Source organism: Peromyscus eremicus, chromosome 1 (genome assembly GCF_949786415.1).
Source record: "Peromyscus eremicus chromosome 1, PerEre_H2_v1, whole genome shotgun sequence".
Taxonomy (NCBI): domain Eukaryota; kingdom Metazoa; phylum Chordata; class Mammalia; order Rodentia; family Cricetidae; genus Peromyscus; species Peromyscus eremicus.
This window is the reverse complement of record NC_081416.1, coordinates 22,543,648-22,571,592: the sequence shown is the minus strand read 5'-3', so window position 1 is coordinate 22,571,592 and position 27,945 is coordinate 22,543,648. Positions and strand designations below refer to the sequence as shown.

The window sequence follows — 27,945 nt, the reverse complement described above, 5'->3', positions numbered from 1 at the left end:
AATATATATTTTCTGATTCAAGATGTGTGACTGATAGGTTTGTTATGTTATCTCAGTTTTATCAATAGCCAAAGAGTGAAATAATGAGCTATAAGGCTTACATTGTTGAGCAAAATATGTCCAAATGTTTAATATAGCAAATAAATATTTTAAATATGCATGAAGATGGTGGTGAAAAAATATATTTCTAGCTATTGTGTCAATTTAGAAGAATTGTCAGTTTGAGGTCAATCAAAGCTACATAGTAAGACTTTGTCAAAAAAATAAATATATTTTATAGAATATGCAAAGTATCCATAAGTCATAAACTCCTACTTGATCACTAACCTGAGCATGTAAAGGTTGAGGAGTACACTTGCATCTCAAAAGTAACCTATTACTTCTCAAGAATAGTTGCACATTATAAATACATGTGTTTGTTTTTATTAGCAGTAGTTGGACACCAATCAGTTCCATTAAACCAGAAATTCAATCGGGCATCCTGTAAACAAGGACAAGGGTAAAGAACATCTTATTTTTCTCTATCAAAAGGACAAAGTCTACTAGAGAGAGAGAGAGAGAGAGAGAGAGAGAGAGAGAGAGAGAGAGAGAGAGAGAGAGAGATTGAAGGTCATCTGATTAAAAAAAGTTATCTGATTGATCAGTCAATGATATACCAAAGAGGAACATGTTGATTTAGCGGGTAGTGTTATAAAAGCTCCATGCTGGCTGATAATAGCTGTGTCAGTGAGAAAGGTCTCCATGGATCCATTTGTTGTCTTGGTGCTCAGTCTCTCCTGTCTGCTTCTCCTCTCACTCTGGAGACAGAGCTCTGTGAGAGGGAAGCTCCCTCCTGGCCCTACTCCTCTCCCAGTTATTGGCAATTTCCTCCAGATAGATGTGAAGGATATCAGCCAAACTTTGACCAATGTAAGTATTCTTTGTGCTCCTCTATACCTTGATAAAGAAGATAAATTGAAAGCTGCTTTAAATGAAAATCTAATATAAGAGGAAGTAATTGCTATAAATAATCATAAAGTCATAGCTCTTCCAAAGTATTGGGTACCTTGCAAAACTTAAGTCTTGGGCTAAGAATGTTGCCAAAGAATGGCCTGTTTTTCCAAGAAATATTGCATGCCTATTGTGCAGCATCTGTAGTACCCACTTGTTGTGCTTGTAGTAGCAGTTGCCAAATCTGCACTGCTCAACAGAATCATTGATTCTGACTTACAAATTTACATGTCAAAACTAAGTAGGCCAACCTTTGCTGCTGTATTTCTACATCATTTCATCTATTCCACTGGTCTACTTGTACATTTTTTATGAGTACCAGACTATTTATATCACTATAGCTTTGTAATATAATTTGAGGTCAGGTATTGTTATACCTCTAAAATTGGTTTTACTCCTTAGGAGTGCCTTGAATATTCTTGGTTCTTTGTGGTCCCACATGAAGTCCTCTGTTGTTTTTCTAAACCAGTAAATATAGCATGAGAAGTTTGATGTATAGCGTAAAATCTGTAAATATGGTAGTATGGGTTTAGTAGTACGGGTGTTTTGTTTCTTGGTTTCTGCTTCTTTTCTGTGCTTCTTGCTGGAGTGCCCTATGTTTGAGTAGAGGGTCTACACACAAGTAGGCTGGACTTCTGTAGGTCAGAGAGGACTGGCCTCTGTTCATACAGGATGTTTCTGCCCAAATTGGGGGACTGGGACATAACGGGCAGGATGCAAAAGATGGTTGTATGTAGGGTAGACAGGCACTGAGAGAGGGGGGCAGTCACTAGGCATATGGGTACCCTACATGGAATTCTGGTCGCTAGTACTCTGTTGAATATGCTGATGTGAAAATTTGTTGTAATCTTTGTGTAACAACTACCTAAGCCCTGAGCCATTACATGGTTTACTGTAGGTGATCAATAACTGATGATTACCATAATGTGATATAAATAGGCTTCAGAACCATTTGAAGCTCAGTTTTGCCTGAATAAAAATTACTAAAATACAGTGAATGTCAATATCTGTGTGAATGAGGTTGACTCCATGGAGACTACAGTGACTTTTTTCTTTGCTAATATATACATTTTCTTTCCTATTTCCAGTTCTCAAAAGTCTATGGCCCTGTGTTTACCCTATATTTGGGTAGACAACCCACTGTGGTGTTGCATGGATATGAAGCAGTGAAGGAAGCTCTGATTGATCATGGGGAGGAGTTTGCTGGAAGAGGAAGCTTCCCAATGGCTGAAAAAATTACTAAAGGCCTTGGTAAGTAAGTGTACACATTGATGTGAGTGTTGCACAGTGTTTACAGAGGAAGTGGAGATGAAAGGTGGGGCTGGACCTCTTCCTTAGATACACTTTGAACCTCTCTATGGTTTCCACCCATCAGATCTCTCATCTGTTTCTAGAATCTATTTCTAGTGTTTTACCATTTCTTTAGGCATTGTTTGTAGCAATGGAAGCAGATGGAAAGAGATAAGGCGCTTCTCACTCATGACTCTGCGGAATTTGGGCATGGGTAAAAGGACCATTGAGGACCGTGTTCAAGAGGAAGCACAGTGTCTTGTGGAGGAACTGAGGAAAACCAATGGTAAGTGTAGGTTTATGCATTTATATCTTAGTCTAGGTATGTGTGTATGTCATGTTGATCACATCCTATCTAAAATTTTTCTTTGTTTTTAAGTCAGAAACAATGAATTTCATGTCAATTTTCTGCTGAGCTGTAGGAATATGCATTTCCATTAGAACAAGTGCAATTTCTCTTTGTGGATCATTCCACCACAGAATGATGGTTATTGATAATGTTGACAAAGCCCAATCAGGATAATTGTTTTCATGGACTTGGACTACAGAGATTTAAGCAAATTAACTGAGTAATACAGGATTCTTGTAGGTCAATGTTTGCAGTCCTAGGTAACAATGATGTGACTTATGGCTTTCATTTCTTAGCCAAGTGTAATAAAATATTCACCAATTATTGTGTCTGCAATAGCATGTTATCAAAATTGTATTGCTATTTGTTTAAAAATTACTTACTACATTCAGAATCTTATAAAATTTGTCTTTATTGTGATTATTCACAAACACCTCTGAGATATACCCCTACTCTACAATTTACCCTACTTTGTGTTGTCTCTTTATTTAATATCCACCAAATCTGATTTGTGCTTGACATATATGATTTTATAAGAAAATTTTTAGTGGTTTCAGAATTTTTTCTTGTTTAAAAATATGTTTTAATTGAAATAATATTGCATGATTCCTCCCCCTTTTTCCTTCTATCCCTACCCAGATACCCTCCCTTGTCTCCTTCTCAAGCCTTCGCACTCTCAAATTGATAGCCTCTTTTTCTTTCATTATTATTGGGTATATGTTTGTAAATGAACAATACATATACAACCTCTTTAGTACTCTTTGCTATTGGATATCATATATATAATTTCAGTGCTGACCACTCTGCACTTGGACTGCAAATAATACAGCTTAAGCTTTGAGAGGGTAATTATCCTTACGCCAGGAGTCATTAGTTGTATGGAGTTGCCTGTCTAGTGGTAGGACTCTGTGAAAATTTTCCCTTTCCACATTAGCACAAATACTGATTTTGTCATTTTTCCAGTCTTGTTTTGCATTCATTTCTAGGAGAGACTGTTTTATAGGTGACTTCTTGATATTCTGGTTCTTAGAATCTTGCTGCTTTCTCTTCTGTGTTGATTACTGAGTCATAGATGCAGAAGTTGTAATGCTTTTGTGTATGTTGAGGCTGGGATTCCCACAATCTGTTAGTATCTGCATTATACCCAATAGTGACTTTCTGGAATGGTCTCCATTTTCTGTAAAAAGAGATCTTTTTAGTAAAGGGTGGTAGCTACACATACCTATATCTATAAGGATATGATTTAGAATGTAGTAAAGAATTATGCTGGTCAAGCAAACTTGGTAGTAGATTCTTTCCTATGGCCCATCACCTCACTAACCCTACAAAGTTATCTCATTTTACATTATATTCATCCTCCCTCCTCCAATTCTTCCCACATCTATCCACCTTTTCTTCCTAACCATTTTTTATAATATTTCCCCAAGTGCCAACTTGTGCTCATCAAATATTCTTGTTTGTTTGACCTTCCAATAAATCATGGTCTATTTATCAGGGGATACACTCTTAGAAAAATTGACCCTTCCTCTTCCAAAGGCTAGTAATTGCCTATAACACCTCCATTAAAGGTATTACATCAAGCCCAGCTTCCGTCTCCATGCTAGGATTTTTTTTCTGGCTTTGGCTTGCACAGGTCTTGTGCATACTGTCACTTTTTCTGTGAGTTCATATGTGCATCTGCCCTGGGGTACCCAGAAGACATCATTTCCTTGTAGTCATCCATCACCTCTGGGTCTCACCCTCCTTCTGCTCCCTCTTCTTCAATGATCCTTGAGTCTTTCTAGGAAAGGGTGCAGCACATAATTTATATTTGGGGATGAACACTTTGCAATCTCTTATTCTTTACACCTTCGCCCTTTGTAGCCCCTGTGTTCATCATCATCTACTGTAAACAAAAGCTTCTTTGACGGTGGTTGAGAAATATCTTGTATGTGTCTCTTTCTTCTGGATTATGTTTGACTTACTAGGGGCTACCCTCTTAAAGAAAACTGACTCACCTTCTCTCGAGAGCTAAGTAGTGCCAGTAGCTTCTTGAATATTGGTGGGACTTTGTACACATTGCCTCTCTCCATACCGTGATTTGTTCTGGCTTAAACTTACATGGGTTTTGTGAATGTTGTCACAATTATTTTAAATTGACATGTGCAGCTGCCTTGCTGTATTCAGATTTGATCTGTTCTTATTTAGGTAGTGAGGTTGAGGCCACCTCATGGTTAAAGTTAATGTGATATGTTACTTCTGTATATAACAAATGCTTAGCTCTTAGGAATATTGTAGATGAGATATGATTTAAAACTTCTACAGACCTGTTAACAAAAACAAAATGTCTTCTTTGTATATTTTAATGGTATTTTTCTAATTGTTTCTGATAATCCAGGCTCACCCTGTGATCCCACCTTCATCCTGAGCTGTGCTCCATGCAACGTCATCTGCTCCATTATTTTCCAGAATCGTTTTGATTATAAGGATCAGGATTTTCTTACCTTCATGGAAAAAGTAAATGAGAATGTCAGGATTCTCAGCTCCCCCTGGTTGCAGGTGAAGTCAAGATCTTTTCCTTCTGAGAACATACTTACAGTCTTTCATTCTCATAGGTCAAACTCAATATGGACCAAGAAGTGAGGTGACCAGACACCACAGTTCTGAAAAACATACTAAGGAAAGAATATCTGGAAGGCGGTTCTAAGTCCTTTGCTGTACAAATAGCAAAACTCAAAGGCAAATGACAGATTAGCTCAAACCTACTAGTTATCTATCTATTGATATTCTAATTGATGTTCACAGAACTGTCTGTATAAAGTATTATTGCATTCACATGTAGAAGTGTGGCCAGTTGTTCACAGGTCTTTCTTCTATGCATAATTCTTACACTCTTCAATTATTGAATACATCCTCATCATATTATCAGGCAGGGATATTTTAGTTTAGAAAGAATATTCTTTTAAAGGAGAAATAATCTTAATGGCAATGAAATCTACCAGGAAACATTGAGTAGTTTCAGTGGTTTGATGTGTCAGCTGGAATCCTAATTGACAAGATGACAACAAGAAATGAGAATGTGAGTAGGTTAACGCTGTGTGGCCCACACACATGTTCTCAGAGTTGTCCTAGGCTGAACTGGCATCTCCTGAACTTTCCATAAAGAATGACTGTCTATGATCTTGGCTGCCCAGTGCAGCAAGGCATAGGCCGTCAGGCCCTACGATTGTGAGCAAATGTATGGTGTGGTATGAGAAAGAGAGAGACAGTAGTTTATATCCTGTGGACAGAGGCATATATGAAGAGGTAAAGTGGTGAGTAGGGGACTGAGGTGGGTGGCTTGATTGCCATCAGGGCCAAGGCAATGTTTGGGCCTTGGCTGCTGCCAGGCCACATGTTTGGATTCATGGTCATGTTGTAGCCATTTTCTGTGTGATGTCCATGGGCCTGATACCGTCAAAGGCCAAGAGGAAAGGTTTGTGTGTTGTTGGACACGTCTCTAACTGGCTGTAGCACTAGAGTAAGTGGACCCTGCACTTCCTCTGGGCAGCACAGTGAAACTGATTTTGTTGACAGGGGTATGGATGAGCCAGCCCCAAGAATGTGAGCTTGGGTGATTTGACCCTGCCCCTCATCTGCCATATAGTGGCATCGGTGGGGTAGAGATGCCTCCCAACTGCCTTTGGCAGATGGGAGAGTTGGCCCTGAGGTCATAAGAGCAGGAGAGCTGCCCTTGATGCCCCCCACCAGTTACAGAATTCTGGAGTGCATACCCTGCACCTTGCCTCTGCAGCACAGTAGAGCTGACACTGTTGGCAGGGGTGTAGATGAGTCAGCCCTGACATTGTGAGTATGGAGAGCTGGACCCACTACTTGTCTGTCCTGTGATGGTGGTTTGGGAAAGAGATGTCCCCTTTACCCTTAGCCCCTGCTGCCTGAGGCAGATGAGGGAGCTGAGCCTCCCCCTTACCAGGTGCATCACTCAAGAAAGCAGGTCCTGTTCCTAACCTAGGCAACATAGTAGAGCTGATCTTGTTGGCAGAGGCATGGGTGAGCCGACCCTGAGGTTGTGAGAGTGGGATAGCTGGCCACATCCCGTCTTCTGCCACATGGTACAAAGGCTGAGGGAAAGGGGCTCTTACCCTTACCCCTCCCACCTGTGGTTGGTGAGGGAGCTGACCCTCCTCCTTACCAGCTTGAGCACCTGAAAAAGTGGGCCCTGCACCTTTCCTCGGCAGTACAGCAGAACTGATCCTAGTGACCCTATTCAATGGGGGTTCTGCAGGTAAATCAGGCCAGATAATCTGAGCGTGGGAGATCTGGGCCCCTCCCCTCATCTGTCTTATGGTGATATTTGGTGGAGTAGAGATTCCCTCTCCTTCCTTGTAGCCTGTGGCAGGTGGGAGGGCTGGACCTGAGGTCATAAAAGTGGGCATGCTTTTCCTGCCGTTCATCAGCCTCAGCTCTTAGGAGAGTGGCCTCAACACCTTGCCTAGTTAACACAGTAGATTTGGCCCTGATGGTGTGGGTATGGGAGAGCCAACTCTGAGGGCATGAAAGAAGCTCACTGCTATAACAAAGGGTGAACTAGCCAGGGCTATGCCAGAGAACTCACCTTGGTCCTGAGGACTTGGGGACAGCTAGAGGGCGGGCAAACACTGCAACTACCCAGGCCTAGAACTAGGGTTATGAGTTGGTGCACCTCAACATCCACCCCATCTGTGATATGCTGGAGAGGCAGGACCTGCAGATTCAGGGCTGCAACGTCTTCACAGTACAGGGAAGCAACAGGATAGCCAAGAAGACTCCCAGTGAGGGTCCACTATTGATAGTGTAACTTGAACTAGAGGCCTCGAGCCAGACCAATGTCTCTTTGAGGTGAACACTTGCAAGTAAAGATATATGGATAAAAGGGTGTGTACTGTTTGACTCACTATGTCACACTACAGCTTCCATAAGGAAATATTTTTCTCTTGAATTTTATTTTATTTTATTTGGGGTGGGGATGGTGTAAGGGCTGAGGGTGGATGCCAAGTTATGGGAAGGTGGATGGGATCAAGACACATGGAGTAGGGACACAAAGAATAACTAAAACACAAGTTAAAAAAAAAGAATGCCTGTGATCATAGGGAAAGCCCTAAGAGCTGTGGTATACCTATGCTTCAAAGCCTCTTAGAGCCCCACTCCCTTTTGAAATTTCATTTCATATCATAGGCCGGTTTACAGGAGTGAAATACACATGTGCTACTTTTTTGCTATAAATCAAGATGCCCAACTCTCTTCACATTTGCCATCATCTAAAAGCTGTAAATGACAATGATTTAAACATATCATATTTCAGACTTAAGTCATCAGCCAATTTTCACAAATATGCTCTATACTAAAAAGGGTTCATTAATGTGGTAACCTGATTATGATCTTTGATAATTTGAAGAGGAATTTCTTCCCACAATCTCTCTACTACTACAGAGAATATTTACATGTATGAAATAAAACACCTTTTCCTTATGCTGGACACCATTTTTTTCATTCATATCTGAATCTATAAACCCAAATTGGTCTTGATATATATTATAGACATGTGTATTACCTCATATTTGTCTATTTAAAAAGTTTCCTTATGCTGAACACCATTTTTCATTCATATCTCAATCTATAAACCCAAATTGGTCTTGATAAATATTATAGACATGTGTATTACCTCATATCTGTCTACTTAAAAAGTTTATTTTGGCAAAGCCTAGAGAGATGGATCAGTGATTAAGAGTGTGCATTGATCTTGCAAAGAACCTGAGTCTAATTTTCAGCATCCATGTTTGGTGGCTCAAAATCACTAGTGTCCGGGAATCTGATATCTTTGGCCTCAAAGGTACCCACACATAGACAGCACACACATGTGTGCATGCATACACATACCACATACATGATTAAAACCAAAACAATACATCTTAACAAAAAATTTCTTTGTTTAATTTTGTAGGTATGCAATAATTTCCCTTCACTAATTGACTATTGTCCAGGAAGTCATCACAAGATAACGAAAAATGTTGATTATATCAAAAGTTACCTTGTGGAGAAAATAAAAGAACATCAGGAATCATTGAATGTTGCAAACCCTCGGGACTTTATTGATTATTACCTGATTAAACAAAAGCAGGTAAAATGTTAATATTAATTTATTTTATTGCTTCAGCATTTTGTGGTTTGTCGAACATTGAAATGTTTGTTGGAGATGGTTTAAATTCAGTAGCATTTGAAAAACAATTTTATTATTTATTATGTGTTGGAATGCACCATGTTGATACTGATTAAATAAGGGTAATTTGTTAACTGGAGCACATTCCCTCTGTTCTTTAAAAAGTGTAGCTGAGGAGAAAAATAATACAAAGGGCAGGTAAGACTTGAAAAATTCTAATCAGGTGGAAAATAACCAACTATCATGGCAGTGTGAAAATTGGCATTATAAATGCAGGTAGTATGGCTAGATTTCCTGCATGTCTAGTGGATTAAAATTGATCTGGCCATAGTGTTTATTTTAAAATGATAGATATAGGAGTTAATTTCAGAATTACTGAAGGTTGTTTTTTGGTGGGAAGGAGTAGGTATATGGAAGAGTAAGGCTTTGAGTGTAAGTTCAAGTTAATTTTCACCAAAAGGGGTTAAGGATTGGTATCTACTGGGGATCCTATCAGCATGATCTGCATTGGCATTATTTAGTTTATTCAAAAGACATTTTCCGTTGTATTTCCTAGGGAATCAGTAAAAGCCAGTTGACTACAGATGTTTGGGTTTGGTTGTGGGCATGGATTCTACTCCACTGATCTTAGTTTGTCCTTTGCTAGCAGTCCACTACCCTGAGTTTTTTACTACTGCAACTGAGTAACAGTACTTATTATCCTGGCATCTGAGTCCCCTGATGTTGCTGCTTTCTTTTGACAGATTTTTGTCTAGTTTGTGCCTTTTAAATATGTATACTTATAAGACATAGTTCACAAAGTCCAATGAATATAAAGTAATGATTCTGAGCTGTAACCATGTTTCACTTACATTATGGTGGTACTTCATGTGGTTACAAAACACTGCAACTACCAGCTCCTTTTAGTTGGAAAGTATTCCATTACTATGAAAAAATACACCACGCCTTCTACTGATCATTCCTTTGCATTCACACCATCTGTAGTAGTTGTTAGTGTGATTTCTGTATATATAGATGTGCCTATGATGAATGGATCATCTAAACTGACTAGTGTATGTGGCTTTCAATTTCTGCCTTGCACTTGTCTAGATCTTGGACTAAGTATTTCTTCCTTTCTTTGAAGCAAATTTCATTTTCTTGCATTAATAGCAAAATACACTTATTACTCACAGATGGATATTTTGTTATTTCTACCTGTGGCACCTCTAAGCTATAAATATGAACATATGTAAGCATGTTTCTTCATAGATTATTTTTACTTCCTCTGTCTATATCCCCATGACTGGAGTTTCATAGTGAAATTATAATATTTTTCTTTCTGTTTTTTTTCTTTTTTGAGCAACTGCTAACAAAAACTTTCACATTAATACACTATTTCATGTCTATATGATCTCTTATTTTCCAAATAGCTGCCAAAAGGGATAATTTTGAAACTTTATTGTTCACATCAACTCAGTGAGTGTGAAGTGGTTTTATAGGGCAGATTTGATTAGTATTTTCTTGATAACAGTGGAAATGGACATCATTTTAGGTGCTATTTTGCCTTTCTGTGTCTTCAGAGAATTTTATTCAAATATTTTACCTATTACATTCCTTGCTGTGTGGATTTGTAGAATTGTGTATGTATCTAGAATTGTGTATGTATATATGTATGTATATAAATGGATGGTATGGAAACATATTTCTACCCGGTAGGTTGTCATTTCACATTCTTATTTATGTCCAGAATGCATTAGCATTTTGTCATGGATGAAGTCTGGTTTATCTGGGTTTTGGGTACTTTGTTCTGAAATCTAGGTGTCCAAACCATAGGGAACAAGGCTTATCCGTAGTTTACTCTTCTAGCATCCTTCTTTTCATGTAGTTATCCTGCTGTTCTCTCATCATTTGCTGAAGTCTCTTCCTTTGGATGGAGCAGTCTTGGAACTCAGTTGTAAAAGTCTTGGCCACAGATGTTTAGGTTAACTCCCGGCTATCACAGCTCTACTGGTTTTGATGTTGATTGTATTAACACTTCACTACTTTCACTACTGTAGCTCCACAATAAGATTTTTAAACAATTGTTCTATGTGTGATATGTTTGTTTTATTTTATTTTTGCAATATTGTATTAATTATTTGAGAATTTCATGTGATGTAATTTGAACATAACCCTCAACTTTTATTATCCTCCTCTCCATCCTCTCAGCCCTTCCTACCATACTTTGATTTCTTTTCCCCCTCTATTTCCCATTGACTCTAGTTTCTGTTGCTCACCTAGCCTTAGGCCTAATATGTGATGAACCCATCAGGGTCACATCGATGAAGGACATTGACTGTCCCCTTCCCAGGAGCTAATCAGCTTGACTTGGAACTTTATATTTCCTCTCCTCACTTGGTGCTGGGTTTTTAATCTGGTGGTGCCTGCATAGTTTTTATGTAGGCTGTCAGAGTCACTGCGAGTCCTTATGTTCATCTCTCTTTTTGTCTCCAGAAAACACTGCTTTCTTGATATTATTGGTCACTGATAGCTCATACAACATTTCTGCCCCATCTTCCACAAAGACACTTAAACCCTCTGGGGATGAGTGTGTTATGATTTAGGGGTGAGCATATTTTAATACTTTATTCCCAGCACATTGAACAGTTGAGTGTCTCTGTATGAATTGCCATCTCCTGTAAGCAGTAATTTATCTGATGAAAAGTAAGACAGTTCTGGTCTATGGATACAGTAGTAAGTCTTTAGGAATCATTATAACACTATACCATTAGTCCATTAGACTAATAGATTTGACCACAGATTTTTAGCCTTTTAACAGTTGTGGATATGGTTCCTATCTAACAAATGGGGCCTTAGATACAATCAGAAAGTGGTTTTTTGCTGTCATGACATTGGTGTAACTATTGCACTACAGGGTGTAACTTATCAGGCCAGGCATTCTTGTAACTTACAGGTTCACAGCTGGGAGAAACTGAGAATAACTTTCTCCCCCAGTAGCACATATATTACATCTCAGCACAACATATACTAGCCAATAGTAATGCAGCTTCTAGATAAGTAGCAGCTTGATGTCTTCACATTCTGTGACTCAAAAATATAGTGTCATCAAAATAGTGATTTCCCGTAGAGTTCTACAGAGTAACCTGAAATATTGGCAATAATCTGTGATAGTTAAGGATCTGTGTGACTCTATTGGCCAATCACTCAGTGTAATCTTTTACTGGTCCTAGGGCATATATATGATGTATATGTGTTTGTATTTTTTAAGATATTGCAGTAGTACTTTCTCATAAGTTTTTCAAAGGGCCTTTGATGTGACTTATTTCTCTCTTCTCATATTCACTCTTTTACCTTACTAAATCATGCTCACCCTTTTCATCTGTGATTTTATTAACTTGGCTCTTTTCTCTTTTCTTTAGTTATTTTGGCTAAAATTTGCCAATCTTGTTAACAAAGTTTGTTAACAAAGTTCCTATTGTTTGCTCTTTGTTTGTTTGTTTCTATTTCATTCATTTCAGCCCTGACTTCTGTTATCTCTTTCTGTCTAACATTTTGGGTGTTCTGTGTTCTTGTTTTTCTTAGGCTTTCACATGCACTATTAAATTATTGTAATGTGAAGTCTCCAATTTTTATTTAGATTTTAGTGCTGTAAATAATCTTCATAGATGTTTTTCCATTGTGTCCCATAGATTATCATTTTCATTTTCATTTTCATTCAAGGTTAGGAATGTTTTAATTTCCTCCTTTATTTCTTTCTTAACCCAGTTTCCATTCACTAGTATGCTATTACATTTCCATGAGTTTGTGTCCTTTCTGTTATTTCTATTGTTTGCAATGTCTATCTTTATCTTTTTATGGTCAAATAATATGCAGAATACAATTTCAATTTCCTTAAATTCTTCAAGATTTTCTTTGTGCCCTATTACGTGTTCAATTCTGGAGAAAGCTCTATGGATTTCTGTGAAGAAATTATATTCTTTAGAGCTTGAATGGAAGGTTCTGTGATATCTTTTCGGTCCATTTGATTGATGATGTCATTTAGCATCATAGTTTCTCTAGATTTATCTAGATGGCTTATCTGTTGATGGAAATGGGGTATTTAAGTCACTTGCTGTCACTATGTTTGAGTCAGTCTGTGATTTCACATTTAATAATGTTTGTTTTATGAGACTGGGTGCCCATGTGTTTGTTGCATAAATGTTTAGAATTGTAATGTCTTCTTGGTGGAGTTTTTCCTTTAATGAGTATGTAATGTCCTTCTCATCTCTTTTGGTTAATTTCATTTTTGAAGTTTGTGGGCTCATACCTCCCTGACAGTTCCACTTGAATTTGAAGATTTGTTTTCCCATTAGCATTTCTAAGCATATGAAAGTGAGTCATTCGATTATCCTGAGGAATATTATTACCCTTTTATCCTGATTACATTTCAGATTATTTCTTTCTACTGTATAGAATCACAACTGGACTTAATTTTTTGTCTTGAAATTGTACTACAATCATTTATTAGCTTTGATTGATTTATGCAACTTTACATGTGATTTTCTACATCACACTTCTTCATAAATGTTGTTGTACTTTATCGTTTATGATTTAGGTTCCCTTATTTCATTTATTTGTTTAAGTTTTAAGACTAATATTTCAATTATTATGTCAAATGATTCAAAGGTACATGCATTTAGATTTTATTTCCATACTAAATTTAGAACATCTTTTGATCTTTTGTAAAACAGTATACTTTATATTTGTAATATTCTTAAATATTCCTTATAGCACATGCCTTGTCTTCTAGCGATACTTTCTAAGTATTTATACCATGAAAGTTTGTATCCATAATTGTCAACTCATTTTCTGTGTCCAATTGTAGTGACTATGTGCCCTTGTTTCTTTTGTTATAATAATGTGCTATATTGCAGTGACTTAATTTTTTAAGTAACTATAGATTTTGGGGGTAATTGCCACTTGGTCATAGATTGTAGATTGTATTCCTTAAAGTATTTTAACTAGGCCATTTTAATATCTTTTGGTTATTCATTTTTTAAGTTCTCCCATTGTTTTAAATATTATCTTCCAAAGAATAAATTCAAATGACCAAAACATTATGGATGCCATTTTTCATCAGAAAGGACAAATAATATCACAATGAGATTTAATGCTACATTTGTAATTGTGGAACTTTTTCAAAGAAGAAAGCTGTTAGTAATCATGCAATGAGATGGACACTAATATAATGTTAATGAGAATATCAATTATTAGAGTCATTTTGTAAAACAATGTCATGGGTCCTCTAGAATCTCTTTCCCTATGTCTATCATGGGACCCAAGTATTTTACTTCTGAGCATATATCCAAAGTATATCAGCATATGGAAAAGGCAACTGCACATTCATGTTTGTTTCTTACTCCATTTCTCAAATCGTGGAGATAATTAATCTGAAATTCATCAATGCATGAAAAGATGGATAAGAAATGTGGGCTACAAATGCAAAGATATATTACTTTTTAAATCGAACAGGAAATCTAGTTATTAATGTACAAAGAAAGAATGGGTTTACTTAACACGAGGACAAAGAATCTCATTACAGATCCATCTTAGTTTAACAAATAATTCCCAGAAATAGAGTCAAATGTCCTCCACTGTTCTTCACCATATGGAGACACAGGCCTTAGTTTTTATGTATGAATCTGCATATCTGAAGATTAGGCCTACCACAATTCTTTTTATATGGTTTTGACGGGAAGAAATAAATAAATGAATAAAATGTTTCATTTATGTTTTTTAAGACATAATTGTACAAAACTGCACACACTTAGGTGCAGATAATCACATCATTGCAAGAGTTAGGCTAGTAGGGAATTAAGGTGAAATCAAAAATTATAAAAATCTGTGCCATAATTTTTGAAATTATATGTTAATTTCTCCTCTATTCTACATTCCAGGATTTTTGTAGGCAACAATATAAAACAAACATTCTGTAGAAGTCTTATTATAAAAAAACTTACAAATAACTCAATGTTCATTTCAAATAAACTAGACCCCAAGAATATACAAGTCAATAAACTTCTATAAAGTTAAAATAACCATTAGGAATAGGAGCTATGGTTTTTTTATTTTAAATTTTATACTTTCAGTAAAAAATATATAAACTTGCACAAAACTATAGAGCCATTGTAATCAGATGTGCTAGTAAATAATTTACCAGATTATTCCATGAAATTATTCTTAGGAAAACAACAGTCAACAATCGGAATTTACACTTGAACATCTGGCAACCACAGTGAATGATCTGTTTGGCGCTGGGACAGAGACAACAAGCACAACGCTGAGGTATGCTCTCCTGCTCCTGCTGAAGCACCCACATGTCACAGGTGAGGATACAGATGGTGAATCACAGAGTTCCTGTAGGATGCTGGAAAGACTCTGCTAGTGTCTGTGTGTTATTCTTAGAGAAGTCTCAGTCCTTCACCTCCTGTGCCACTCACTGGCTGTAAGAACAGCATGACTAACAGAAACAGACTCTGATGGTAGGAAAACATGTCAAATTCTAGTCATTGTGTGAGTTCTCTAGAAGGTAAAATATGACAGGAGTGGTTGGGATATATTGTCCTGTGGATACATGTTCTTTTATTCTCAAAAATCATGTCTTCAGATCAGCTAAAACCTTTCAGTTACCTTTCCTCATTCTGATGTATCTATCTTTAGGGTAGAGAAAAGAAAACTCACCTCATGGAAGCATAAGTAGAAAGCCTAGAATGTACTGAGTCTGGCTGAGTTCATTCTAAGTGTTCAAAATATTTAGGTTTTACAGAAACATTTTTCCATTAATACAGAAAATATAGATGAAGGAATCTTATCACTTCAATGGTCCGTTTCCTTAAATTTGTTGAACAATGATCTTTTCCAATTGTAAAAATAGCACTTGCTTTTACACTGTACTTTAAAATAAAATAAATCCAGTGGTCCAGCATATATAAAACACACCTCTCCTCCTGTGCCCAATATATACTACATGATAAAAGCACAAATGTGAATCAAAACTTATATATTTAGGGTAGGAAGAGATAACAATATGCAAGCAAGGAGGCTTCACCAATTTACAGAACCAATAATATGAGGAATGAGAAAAATATAGAGCAGGAAAGATGATGTTGAAACATAAATGTTAGATCAACATGCATTTGTAAGACAAACAAGCTGTGGATCTATATCTACAGACCAGTGAAGACTCCTGTTCCAAAGTAATAGAAGCTTTTTGTCGGTTTGTTGTTGTTGTTGTTGTTGTTGTTGTTGTTGTTGTTTTTGGAGCTGAAGATCGAACCCAGGGCCTTGTGCTTGCTAGGCAAGCACTCTACCACTGAGCTAAATCCCCAACCCCTATAGAAGTTTAAGTAGAGGACAAAGTTGTGTACAGGAGGCTGGCCTTGCTGAGGTTCTCTTCCTATTCCCATTCAGCAGGTTACCCTACTCCAGGAAAATAAAATCCTTAAAAGAAACTGAGTCTAAGAAGCTCTTTACTCTAGACATTGATGATTGACAGGGAATGAGCATAGGGATGAAAGGAGTCCCAGAATTCTGGCTCTCAGAGCACTTTCAGTGCCTTGTTCCATCAATGTGAGCAGGGGTCTATCCTCCGGACAAAAGGAATAAATCAGCACTCTGTATTTCACCACATTAATAGAAAATATTTTCATGTATTAATCAGAATGGATTCCAAACATCCATCCAAGACACAGGCTCATGGAGTTTCTGGACTGAATAGAAGCATCAAACCCTTCAGGGAGATCCCTGGGTCACATGTTAACTATTCTCATCAAAACTATACTGGGATTCTCAAGATCAGCTGGCTTCTGATGAGTTTCTAAAATAAAAGGCAGATGAGACCTCTAGGTTTGCCATAATTTTTGTCCAATTTTCCATTTCTTCATGAAATTTGTGAGAATGTATTTCATTGTATTATCTGAAGTAAAGTCACAGGAAGCCATGGGCTCCAGGAGCCTGAATACCTCTTGTGGGAGGGTGAGTGTATCAGAGATTTTGCTGTGTACCAGGTCTGGGAAGCTCCCAATTCCATATTTACCATGTGGGTGCTGTACGATTTGACAGAAAATGAGAGATGAAAGAGAAAAAATTTTAAGTCTAATACTCCTTTTAATTGAGTATATATTCCCAACATTTTAAAATATTTACTTAAATTTCCAGGATAATTCTAACTCAAGAAATGCAAAATTACAGACAAATAATATATATCCATTTATGAAAAAGACTGCTAATAATGGAAAATAATCATAATTTTCTTGATAATGGATAATATTTATGTATTTAAATTAATCTAACTGTGAATATTGGTAGCACAGTGTTATAATCTAATCTACTGTTTTTCCCTTGTATTAAAAATCGATTTTCCTCACATATCATGATTGTGGTTTCTCCTTCTCGACTCCCTCCTTTTCCTCCCCACCTTGTCTCACATCCAGATATCCTTCTTTTCTGCCTCTCATTAGAAAACAGGTAGGATTCTAAGAATAACATATAATATAACAAAATGGTCTAAATATAATATGACACAACAAAAATAATACATCAGAACTGGACAAAACAAACAAAAGAAAAGAACACAAGAAAAGGCACAGGAAACAGAGAACCATTTATTTGCACATCAAAGAATCCTATAAAAGCACTAAACTGGAAGCCATAATATATAATCTATACCTAGTGTAGACTTGTGCAGGCCCTGTGCATGCTGCCTCAGTCTCTGTGAGTTCATATGTCCTTTATTTTGATTTTATAGGGCCTTTTTTCCTTAATATCTTCCATCTTCTCTTGTTCTTATACTGTTTCTGCCTCCTGTTCCACAGAGTTTCCTGATTCCTGATGGGAGGAATTTGATGGAGACATTCCATTTAGGACTAAGTGCTCCAAGGTCTCTTGCTGTCTGCATAGTGTTTATTTGAGAGTTCTATATTTGTTGCCATCTGCTGCCAGATAAAGCTTCTCTAAAGATGGCAGAGCAAAGCACTGAAGGATGAGTATAGCAGAATGTCATTAGGATTCATTTTATTGCTATATTTTTGTTTTGTGTTTTGTTGATGTTTTTTGTTTTCAGAACAGATTTTTTATTTGCTTTTACCATAGACCTCTGGATTATCTAGACTCCCATTAATGGCCACCAAACAAGTTTCAGGAATAGGTTTAATTTCATGGAGTGAACCTTAAGTCAAACCAGTTCTTGGTTGGTTACTCCCACAAGTATTTTGACACCATTGCTCTAGCATATCTTGTAGGCAAGGCACCATTGTTAACCAAAGGGTTTGTGGCTGGGTTGCTGTTTATGTGTCTCTTTTGATAGTGTGCAGAACACATTCCAGTACCAAAGATGTTGGAACATAGGGGTGAAGGTTCTATGTAGGCATCAGTTTGACTTCTCCATATTCACAGAGCTGTATAGGTGTTGCTTCAGTAATGGGGCCTTGCTGTCAGGTTGTGGAGAGCAATCTATTGTCTTGGCTACAGTCTGGGTTGTTTGGAGATGTCCATGGAACTCCTTTGACCAACAACTCATTTAGATGTAACCTAACCATGGTGTTAGAAGTTTGGTGACAAGCAATGTTCAGTTGGGGCTCTTGGATATTTCATTTAGATCACCTTCATACATGTTTGATATATATATACATATATATATGAGGTTTCTACTGTATTAAGATTCCATACTGTCCCTCAAATGGCCCAGAATTTTATGTCTCTTCCTATTTTTCCCTCCCTCACCCCTGCACCCCTCCCCAATCAAGTCTTCCCCCAGCATATCCATAGATATCTTTTCTATCTCCCTTCCCTAACAAGATTTATCTGTCCTCCATACTCCCTTACTTTACATCCAACCTCTGTGGTTCTACAGATTGTAGTTTAGTTATCATTGATTTAGCAGCTAATATCCACATATAAGTGAATACATACCATATTTCTCTTTCTGGGTCTGGATTACATAACATACAGGGCGGGTTTTTTTTGTTCCATTCATTTACCTGAGAATCATGATTTTATTCTTTTTTTAATGGCTGAGTGACACTCCATCGTATAATTTTACCACACTTAAAACAATCTATTTCTCTGTAGGGACATACACTTTTTTTTCAATTTCTGGCTATTATGAATAAAGAGCAATGAACATTGTAGTAGAATATTATTTTAAGGTGTGTTACTTTTGTTTATGTTGCATTTGTTTAACTCTGTGAAGCTTTGTACCTGTCTGAAACACTTGATGGTCTAATAAAGAGCTGAACGGACAATAGTGCGGCAGGAGAGAAAAATAGGAGAGGCTTGCAGGCAGAGAAGATAAATAATAAAAAGGAATGAGAAAAGAGATGAAGGAGTGAGAAATCAAGGAGCCAGAGAAGGAGGAGGACTCCAGGGTACAGCCGCCCAGCTATACAGCAGACCATGGAGCAAGAAACAAAGAAAGGTATACAGGAATAAATAAAGGAAAATCCCATACACAAAAGATAGATGGTATAATTTAAAGTTAAGAAAAGCTGGCAAGAAACTAGGTGAAGCTCAGACTGGGCATTCATAAGTAATAATAAGCCTCAGTGTGTGAATTTATTTGACAGCTGGGTGGCAGGCCCTCTCAAAAAGTGCAAAAACAAAAAACAACAGAATATGGTTGAGCATGAGTTTCCATGATAGGATGAAACAATTGTTGATGTGCCCAAGAGTAGTGCCACTATATATTGAGGTAGATTGACTCCCCTCTTCCCAAAGTATTGTCACATTGACAGCCATAGTGTCTGTACAGGGTTGCACTCCCATCAACAATGCACCAGTATTCCTCTTGTGCCACATCTTTGCCAGGATGCGCTGTCACATTTTTAAAATTGGTCTTCACCATTGTGAAGGGTGTCAGATGAAATCTCAAAGTATTTATTTACATTTCCCTGGCTTAAGTTTTTGAACATTTTTTTAAGTTTCTTAAAGTTTTTCTCAGCCATTTGAGTTTCATCTTTTGAGGATTTTCTGCTTTGATCTGTACCCCATTTATTAATTGGGTAATTTGTTTTCTTGGTATCTCATTCTTTGAATTCCTTATATTTTGGATCTTAGCCCTCTATTGCATGTGTTGGATAAAATCTTTTCTCATTGTGTAGTTTGCCATTTTGTCTGATTGATGGTGTCTTTTTCTATACAGAAGCTTGTCAGTTTCATGAGGTTCGAATATGATATTGCTAATGAAGTGAGGGGAAAGAGGAAGTGTGCATGTGTGTGTATGTTTAGCATGTATTTGTTTATGTAGATGTTGTAGATGTAACTGAAATTTCATTTCCATATCTGAAAGTCATAAATGTTGTGCATATTTGGGCATATAAGAAACAGTCATTTTACAATTATGGATATATTTCAGAAGTAGCTGAAGAGGTTGAACTTGTTCATTAAGTGTGGGAACAAAAAAGAAGAGTCTTTCAAATTGTACACATGCAGCACACACATATTCATAAATACACATATCTTAGAATGTGACTGTAAAGGAATATTGTATTTGGATACAGATTTAGTATCTGAGTTCTAATCTTCTTTACCACAGACTAAAGCATGTTGACTAATTATATTTTGTTTTATTTGATACTTTTAATTACTTATATTTTATTTCCAACCATGGCTGTATTATATTATATTATACATAATAATAAGTATTTGCTGATATATCATGATATCTATATAGGATAGTGATATAAATCCACAACACAGCATTTCTGCATTAATATATGTATAAATACTTTTACCTCTGAATGAAAAATGTACATTTTCAATTGTTTTACAAAACCTACATTATGCTGTGTATGGCCTGACATGTCATTTTCTCCTATTCCTCCACTTCTCATTGTGACCAACCAGCTAAAGTCCAGGAAGAGATTGATCGTGTGGTTGGCAGACACCGCAGCCCCTGCATGCAGGACAGGATCCACATGCCTTACACAGATGCCATGATTCATGAGGTCCAAAGATTCATTGACCTCATCCCCACCAGCGTGCCCCATGCGGTGACCTGTGACACTAAGTTCAGGAACTACCTTATCCCCAAGGTAAGCTTGTCTCTTCTCTGCTGCACCTCTGTGCTCTTGATGTTCCCAGATCACAGTGCAGTTCCAGTCCTCTGTGTCACCTGGTGCTGCTGGTGGCTTATACTGCTTCCCAATCAGGAGGGCAGCTCTTCTGCAGGTACAGATACATCTGGTAATGATACTTCCACATTTTCTCTCTCTTTCATATACTGTTTGGCAAAGCTTAGGTATTTCTGTTGGAATGTTCAAACACTTTGTCAAATTTCCAAAAGTCTTTTCTGGATTTTTATTATTATGAGGGAAAACAATCTTCAAATTGGAAATAATTGATGTCCTAAATTCTTTCAACTCATCAGTAAGGTTATGTCATTCAATCATTTATTTGTTATGTTTATTTATCTGCTATGTTTCTTATCACTAACGTAGCCTGTAAATATCTTTTTGTAGGTTTTCTGAGTGGGGAAGAATATCTGTTATTATTTCTCTAGTGCCTCTGCTATTCTTTCCATCTGCTTCATGGAAACAATTGATGTAATCATTCTGTTGGTCTTATTTTTATCTAAACATGTGAATTTTACTATTTCTAACAGGTATCTGTAAATGTATGTGAAATTTGAAGTTGTTATGTGGGCTAATACTTTTCTCTGTACTTTTCGAATTCCTTTGTTTTTAGTTTCTCTTTGGTTTGGTGAATTACAGCATAGTGATGAACAGACCTAGTTGCAGTGGCCATCACTTGTCTCATTCTGATTAGGATGAAGTATTATAACTTTAATATCTCTGTATCAAGTTTGATGTTTTAGAAATACATTGATATTTGTGTAGATCAGATGATAATTTTTAGTCTGATTTATTTAAGGGTATAAGATACTTTATTGTAGAGCCTATTATGTATGAGCATGATCCAGGAACACAGAATTTTTTATATCAGATGAATTTTATTCACAAAAGTCTGTACAGTATTTTCGAAATTGTTCTCTGCCTCCATTTTATGGTTCTGTGTATTATTTACCATTTGATCACTGACTATATACATAGATGGAATTTTCTCCAGTGCTGCCTTGGCCAGCATCTGAATGAATGTCTCCCACCTGTGGTCCCACAGTCACTTATAAAATAATTACTCAGGGGGTTATATTATTTACAAACTGTATGTTTAATGTTTATATTAGCTAGCTCTTTGAACTTAATTCAACCCATTCCTATTAATCTATGTCTTGATATGTAGCTTCTTGGCTTACCAGTACTTTCACATCTTCCTTCTTGGATGGCTGGATCACATCTCTCCTGACTCTGCTATTAGTGAAATTATTAAGGCCACTCCATGTAGTTAAAAGGAAAGTTTGTTAGTGGCACAAGTTACAAATGAAGGGATAGATAGGTCCCAGGGTCTGGGGAAGGTGTATCGCAGTCCAGCGGTGTTCTCTGGAGCTCTGCTTGTTCAACCTCCACTGTCCAGGGTCCAAGAACAGGAGAGAGCATCATGTCCTGAACTCGGGTCTTCAGGGCGTGATAGTTACCAAAGCCTCAATGGGGGTGGGAACTTCCAGACCAAAGCTGGAATGGCTACCCACCACACTCTGCCCTCTTCTCTCTGTATCTCTCTTGGATTTTTCACCCAGCTGTAAGCTTTCTAGCCATAGAGTTAAATAGCTTCTTTATTAACCAATAAAAGCAACACACATTCTCATCATGTAAAAAGACATCCCACAGCACTATATATGTTATGTTGGATTTTCTCTGCCACACATTGCTTATGACTTCTATGTAAAGAAATTTCTGTCCATAATTTTTCTCCTCCAAACTTCTTAGAATTTTTTATATTAACACTGAGTTGTTGGCTTAAAACTAAGTTTAAAATGTTACCTGATGTGGTTCTGTTTGTACTTAGTTCATTCTGTGGCCACTTAGTTTTACTTTGAAGACCCCAAATCTTCTAATTGAGTTTCAGATACTACAGATGAAAAATGCAGAATCTTTATAGTAATATCTTCATCCAAAAAGGATGAAGTTGCTCTCTACTTGGTAGTTCTGTATTGTTTCAGGTTTGGGGGGCAAAAAGAGATTGGTAAGTTTCCAGTAACTTACATAATGTTGAGATGATAGAATTAGCTTTCCTAGTGGCACTGGGTTTTGTTGTGTGATAACAGACTTAGGATATGGGTGAGGTTGCCAGTCTGATCTGGGTACAGGACATTCCTGAGGTAAGACTGTTGAGGTCTATGCTAATATACATAACGTTTTTATGTTTATGTCCTCAGACCCAACTAATTGGAAAATAGAACAAAAGACAAGATAGGAGTGATATATCTTCTCATGGCTTCCTTGGGTTTAGACCCTAGTTTGAGGCAAGTGTTGCATCAGCTAAATTTATATCCCTTCATCCTTCTGCTGCTGGATCATGATATGACTGGTCTCTTTTGGGTCCACTCAAGCAGATTATTCTATTTATTTCTCTTTATGGAACAACCTTGTCTGGAAATAAGCATGACTTCACAGCTGATTTTCCCTTCTGACAAGTAGGATAAGTGATTTCTTTGATCAGACTGGAGCCAATGATCTCAGCAGAATTAATAGGATAGGAAGGAACCAATGATCTTTGCCATAATTGTTCTGGTAGATTTTAGACTTTCTAGGCCAAGGGGATTGTGCTGCCTCTTCAGAAACTCTGTCATTGTAAGAGAGAATCAGTCATGGGCAATGTGTAAACAAGTGGTTATGAATATAATAAGTTCAATGTCTATTGACACTAGAACTTAATTTTCACACAACTTATGTATGTCAATAATGTTCTTTTTAGCTTTATAAATTTAAACGTATTTAGTGAAGCTGTATATTAACATGTGTGTCAGCCTTGTAAAAGCTTTGTAGAGTGCATTCATAGAAACTTTGAAATGATGCGAGATTAGTTGTGTACTATTTCAAGAAAACTTGCCAGCACCAGTTCCCAGCAATTTCTGTGTATCTATCCCTGGAAGTTTTATTGATTTAGCTGGCACCAGATCATCTTACTTTAATCTTATTTTGTTTAATTTTAGTTTTTCCCTTTCCTTTCCATTCCAACCCTTCCTTTTCTTCTCCCAAAGAGTCCTCATCCTGCTTTTCTGACACATATACATATATGTATTTCTGTGTTTATGTGCATTCATATAGAAGATAGATTACATACATGACTGCACACCTCTACTCTGGCACATACCCCTGATCTTACTTTCCTATCATATAAATACAGATATAGATAGACAGATTCTGTAAATGAGTAAAAAGGAGTGGTATTTGTCTTTCCAAATCTTCCCTATTGTACTTAATGAATGGTTTTCTATTCTGCTCAAAACACTCAGTGAATTATTCTACTTGGAAACTAACTCACATGAGGAGTATGTACACAGATGTGATGAGCTAGAGCAGCCAGTAATCAGAGAAGCATGAGTCCAATCTGAAGGAAAAGAAAAAGAGACTGAGAAGTTTTAGTCCAAGTACTCATGTGAAAAGTCACTAGATGGCACTTTAGCCACATCTGTGCCTGGCCTCTACCTCCTCCTTGCTCCTTACCTGCTCTGTGTGTTGAAATGTCCCTGCTATTCTTTGTACTTAACACCCACTATGGAGCAGAAGTGAACTAGGTTATTTTCCTAATGGGTTTGAGCTCTATGATTTCTTTCTAACTTGATTTCTCTCTGTGTGTTGTTATAGGGAACAACAATAATAACATCACTATCATCAGTCCTGCATGACAGCAAGGAATTCCCCAACCCAGAGATGTTTGACCCTGGACACTTTCTAGATAAGAATGGAAACTTTAAGAAAAGTGACTACTTCATGCCTTTCTCAGCAGGTAATAGAAACTCATTTCCATGGCTCTAGTGACATGAGAGGCTCTAAAGATTTACACAGTGGCTCCCTAATGGCCATTAGTCTTGCAATGATCAGGAGTATGACTCTCAGTGTCTATGCACTGTCATGATAAAGAGATTTCTTCCCTTTCAGGTTATGAAACTGAGGCTTTGATTGTTCATCCACTGTTTAAAATTGAGAAAGCTAGAGTGTAGGGTGTTTGTATTCTTCCTCTAGCTACATTGCAGAAATATCAAAGAAAGCAAACTTCATTTACACTTCACTCACTCACTATGAAAATGGAGACACCATAATTTATATTCATGTATTTTTTTGCTGTGTCACTCACCCCCATGCTCAACTATGCACTGACAATTCTTCAAAAATACAGAAAATTACCAAAGAGCCTCAAGTGCACTTGGTAAACACATGAATGAACAGTACTTGTTAAATTTCAGTTGGACTAGGGCAATGAGAAAGACTCCCAGATCTCTGGGTTATTGGGGATAAATCAGCACATTTATCTCTTAAACCTTATTAATTAATGCCTAAAATGGAGCAACGTTCTTATAAATGACTGACTCCCTAGATGTCTCAAAAAGGCATAGGTAATGGAGGATTAAAAGAAGAAATCCCACATCATTAAAAGAAGGTTTTGAACCATTAGGTCAGAACATTTTTACTCTGTTCAGAATGCCAGGAACTTCAAGATCATCATGAGATGATGGAGACATTGTAGATGTGGCAGGACATTCTGCCTAGATGATCAAGAACCTGGTTCCTTCTCAGTCGGGATGAGAACAATAGATATTGAATCCACACCTGCAATGTGTATGCTGCCTTTGGATATGCAGCTTCTGTCCTTGGTTTGGTTATTTTTTATAATGAATACGAGACTCTTCCTCAGTCCGCCAGGCCGTCTGATTACAAATGTAAACAACCCCACTTAGCTAAAAAGTATTCTTGAACAATGTATTTCTTAATAGTATAGGTTAGTTGAGAAAAAATCATTCCATGTTTTTCTATTTGCCTAATTATATGTCCTTTCATGCAGCTATCCATCTACCCACACATCCATTAACTGCTGTGGGCCATGGCATAATACAGCAGATGGCCATTAATAATTCAGGTGTCAACCCACCAGATGAATAATTCCCTGGTGAAGGAATGTCATTTCAAGCAAGGCTTACGAGGCCATGAACTTGATATTGTTTGCTCCTGTCCGTAACTTCACATGTTTATAAACAGCTAAGGAATCACCCCACTACAGTGCATTCTCATGTAATGTTTACATGTAATCTCATGATTGCATGTCAATCTTAAGAGCACTGATGTCTGTGGACTGTCAAAAGATTATTACTTTTAAGCTGTACAATTTTAATAAATAGAAAATATCCTAGGATGTGCTACATAACTAGATCTATTGTTCCATGAAGACTATAGAAACTTAGAAATCTGTTTTATATCATTGTCTCAGGCTTAACTAGGAGAATGGCCTTGTCTCCCCAAGTTCTATGCAGCTACATACAATTAGCTGATTTAAAACCTCACAACAAACTCAAAGTTGACTAGTTGCCCCTGCAAATGAATCACACAAGGACAAATTCCTAAGTATCGTATTGCTGAACCAAGGTCACAGGTATAAAGCAACATTGGTGCCAGTCTTGCTAAAGTCTGGTGGATAATTTAAGCCCTAACTCCCTACATAAATTCCTAGCAGCTTATCTCATGGGCACTGTACCCTCAGCCTCCACTTTATAGCCTGCACAGTCACGTGTTGCCATGGTTACCCACTTTTAGCTGCACTGCTTGCTTCATGTCAGAGCTGCCTCCAAGTCTGAGAAAAACTGACACTTTTAAATGTTAATTTAGAATGTTAATCACACTTATAAATACAGAATACAATGCAGCATGAATCTTAAATGTTCTTATTAATAAAATCAAACCTGAGGCCAGTTATTGGGGTGAACACTGGAAGATCAGAGAGACAGAACAAGCCACAGCTAACCTCACCTGGCCAACTTCTCAGCTGATCTTGTTTCCTCATACTGGAAGCCTCTGTTTCCTCATATCCGAATGGCTCTCAGTTGAACTGTGCTGCTCAAAACCTAAAAGCTTAACCAGCCAAATGCTTCTAGTTTCTGATCTTCATGCCTTATATATCTTTCTCTTTCTACTGTCACTCCCTGGGATTAAAGGCTTGCTTTCTGGAATTAAAGACATGAGTCACCATGTTTGGCTGTATCCTTAAACACGTGGATTTCTGCCTCTGAAATGCTAGGATTAAAGGTATGAGTGCCACCATTTTCTAGCCTTTGTATCTAGTGGCTGTTCTGTCTCTGACCCCAGATAAGTTTATTAGGATGCACAATATTTTGAGGAACACGATACCACCAAAACACAATGCATAATTTCTCTATTTTCTAGGCTCCCAAATAGTTTAACTTTATAACTCCCTTCATAGCCTATCTCCTTAACAGATACTGAAGCAGCTGTACATTCCTTCATGCCTACAGCTGCCCCACTAATGAGAAAGCTGACAAGTTTATTTCATGAGTGTTATCAGAATGGCCCTGCTCCTTATCGTTTACCTAAGCAATGCAATATGACCCTCAGATGTAATATTCCCTGAGAATAAAATATTCTCAGATTTTATTCCCATGCCTGTGATGTATTTAAGGGGATGCAGAAAAAAGAGAGGAAGAAGAGAACTTGAGAGAAATTAAGAGAAAAACCAACAGTACCTGTATGTGTCGTATTTCCTCAGATAGTTAAGAATTATTTTAAAGTCCTGATACTCTGAGGCATTCTCTTTGCAATCCTGGAGCTGTCCTGGGAGCTGGTCGCATGGGCTACAATAAATAACTTACTATCCATTAATAGTCTCCTGTGTCAGGTACAAGTACAGTGATTATTACATTTACAAATGAGAATAGTAACCTTCTTTGACTTTCCTCCCCCTAGGAAAACGGATTTGTGCAGGAGAGGGCCTGGCACGCACGGAGTTGTTTCTATTCCTGACCACCATTTTACAGAACTTTAATCTGAAATCACTGGTTCACCCTAAAGACATTGATACAACCCCAGTGGCCAATGGATTTGCCTCTCTGCCACCCCCTTATCAGCTCTGCTTCATTCCTGTCTAAAGAACAGACTTTCAGGCCAAAGCTGTGTTGTTTCTACAATCACCTCTAGACCTTCATCCACCTCCTTCCTCATCAGGGACAAGGTGTCTTTTCTTCAATCTCATGTATACCAATTCGGTCAAGACCCAGGAAACA

The 27,945-nt window shown here is 37.3% G+C and overlaps 1 protein-coding gene across 4 annotated transcripts; it reads left to right on the top strand.

Moving 5' to 3' along the window:
* Positions 1-741: 741 nt before the first annotated feature.
* Positions 742-27,945, top strand: LOC131896155 (cytochrome P450 2C27-like). 4 transcript variants are annotated; one of them, XM_059246736.1, is made up of 9 exons: positions 742-909; positions 2,079-2,241; positions 2,417-2,566; positions 5,007-5,167; positions 8,589-8,765; positions 15,007-15,148; positions 20,664-20,851; positions 24,524-24,665; positions 27,629-27,945. In XM_059246736.1, exons 1-9 carry the CDS (start codon positions 742-744, stop codon positions 27,808-27,810), a joined length of 1,473 nt encoding a protein of 490 aa, XP_059102719.1. In that variant the 3' UTR covers positions 27,811-27,945. The 4 variants fall into 4 exon arrangements, with proteins under 4 accessions (XP_059102719.1, XP_059102726.1, XP_059102730.1 ...); XM_059246743.1 differs by having other exon boundaries at positions 2,417-2,570; positions 5,038-5,167; XM_059246747.1 differs by lacking the exon at positions 2,417-2,566.

Bases quoted from the DNA above. Each gene is read 5' to 3' on its own strand.
- LOC131896155 (XM_059246736.1), top strand. From the start codon at position 742: ATGGATCCATTTGTTGTCTTGGTGCTCAGTCTCTCCTGTCTGCTTCTC. The intron at 910-2,078 runs GTAAGTATTCTT...TCCTATTTCCAG, and splicing joins TCAGCCAAACTTTGACCAAT to TTCTCAAAAGTCTATGGCCC. The intron at 2,242-2,416 runs GTAAGTAAGTGT...CCATTTCTTTAG, and splicing joins AAAAATTACTAAAGGCCTTG to GCATTGTTTGTAGCAATGGA.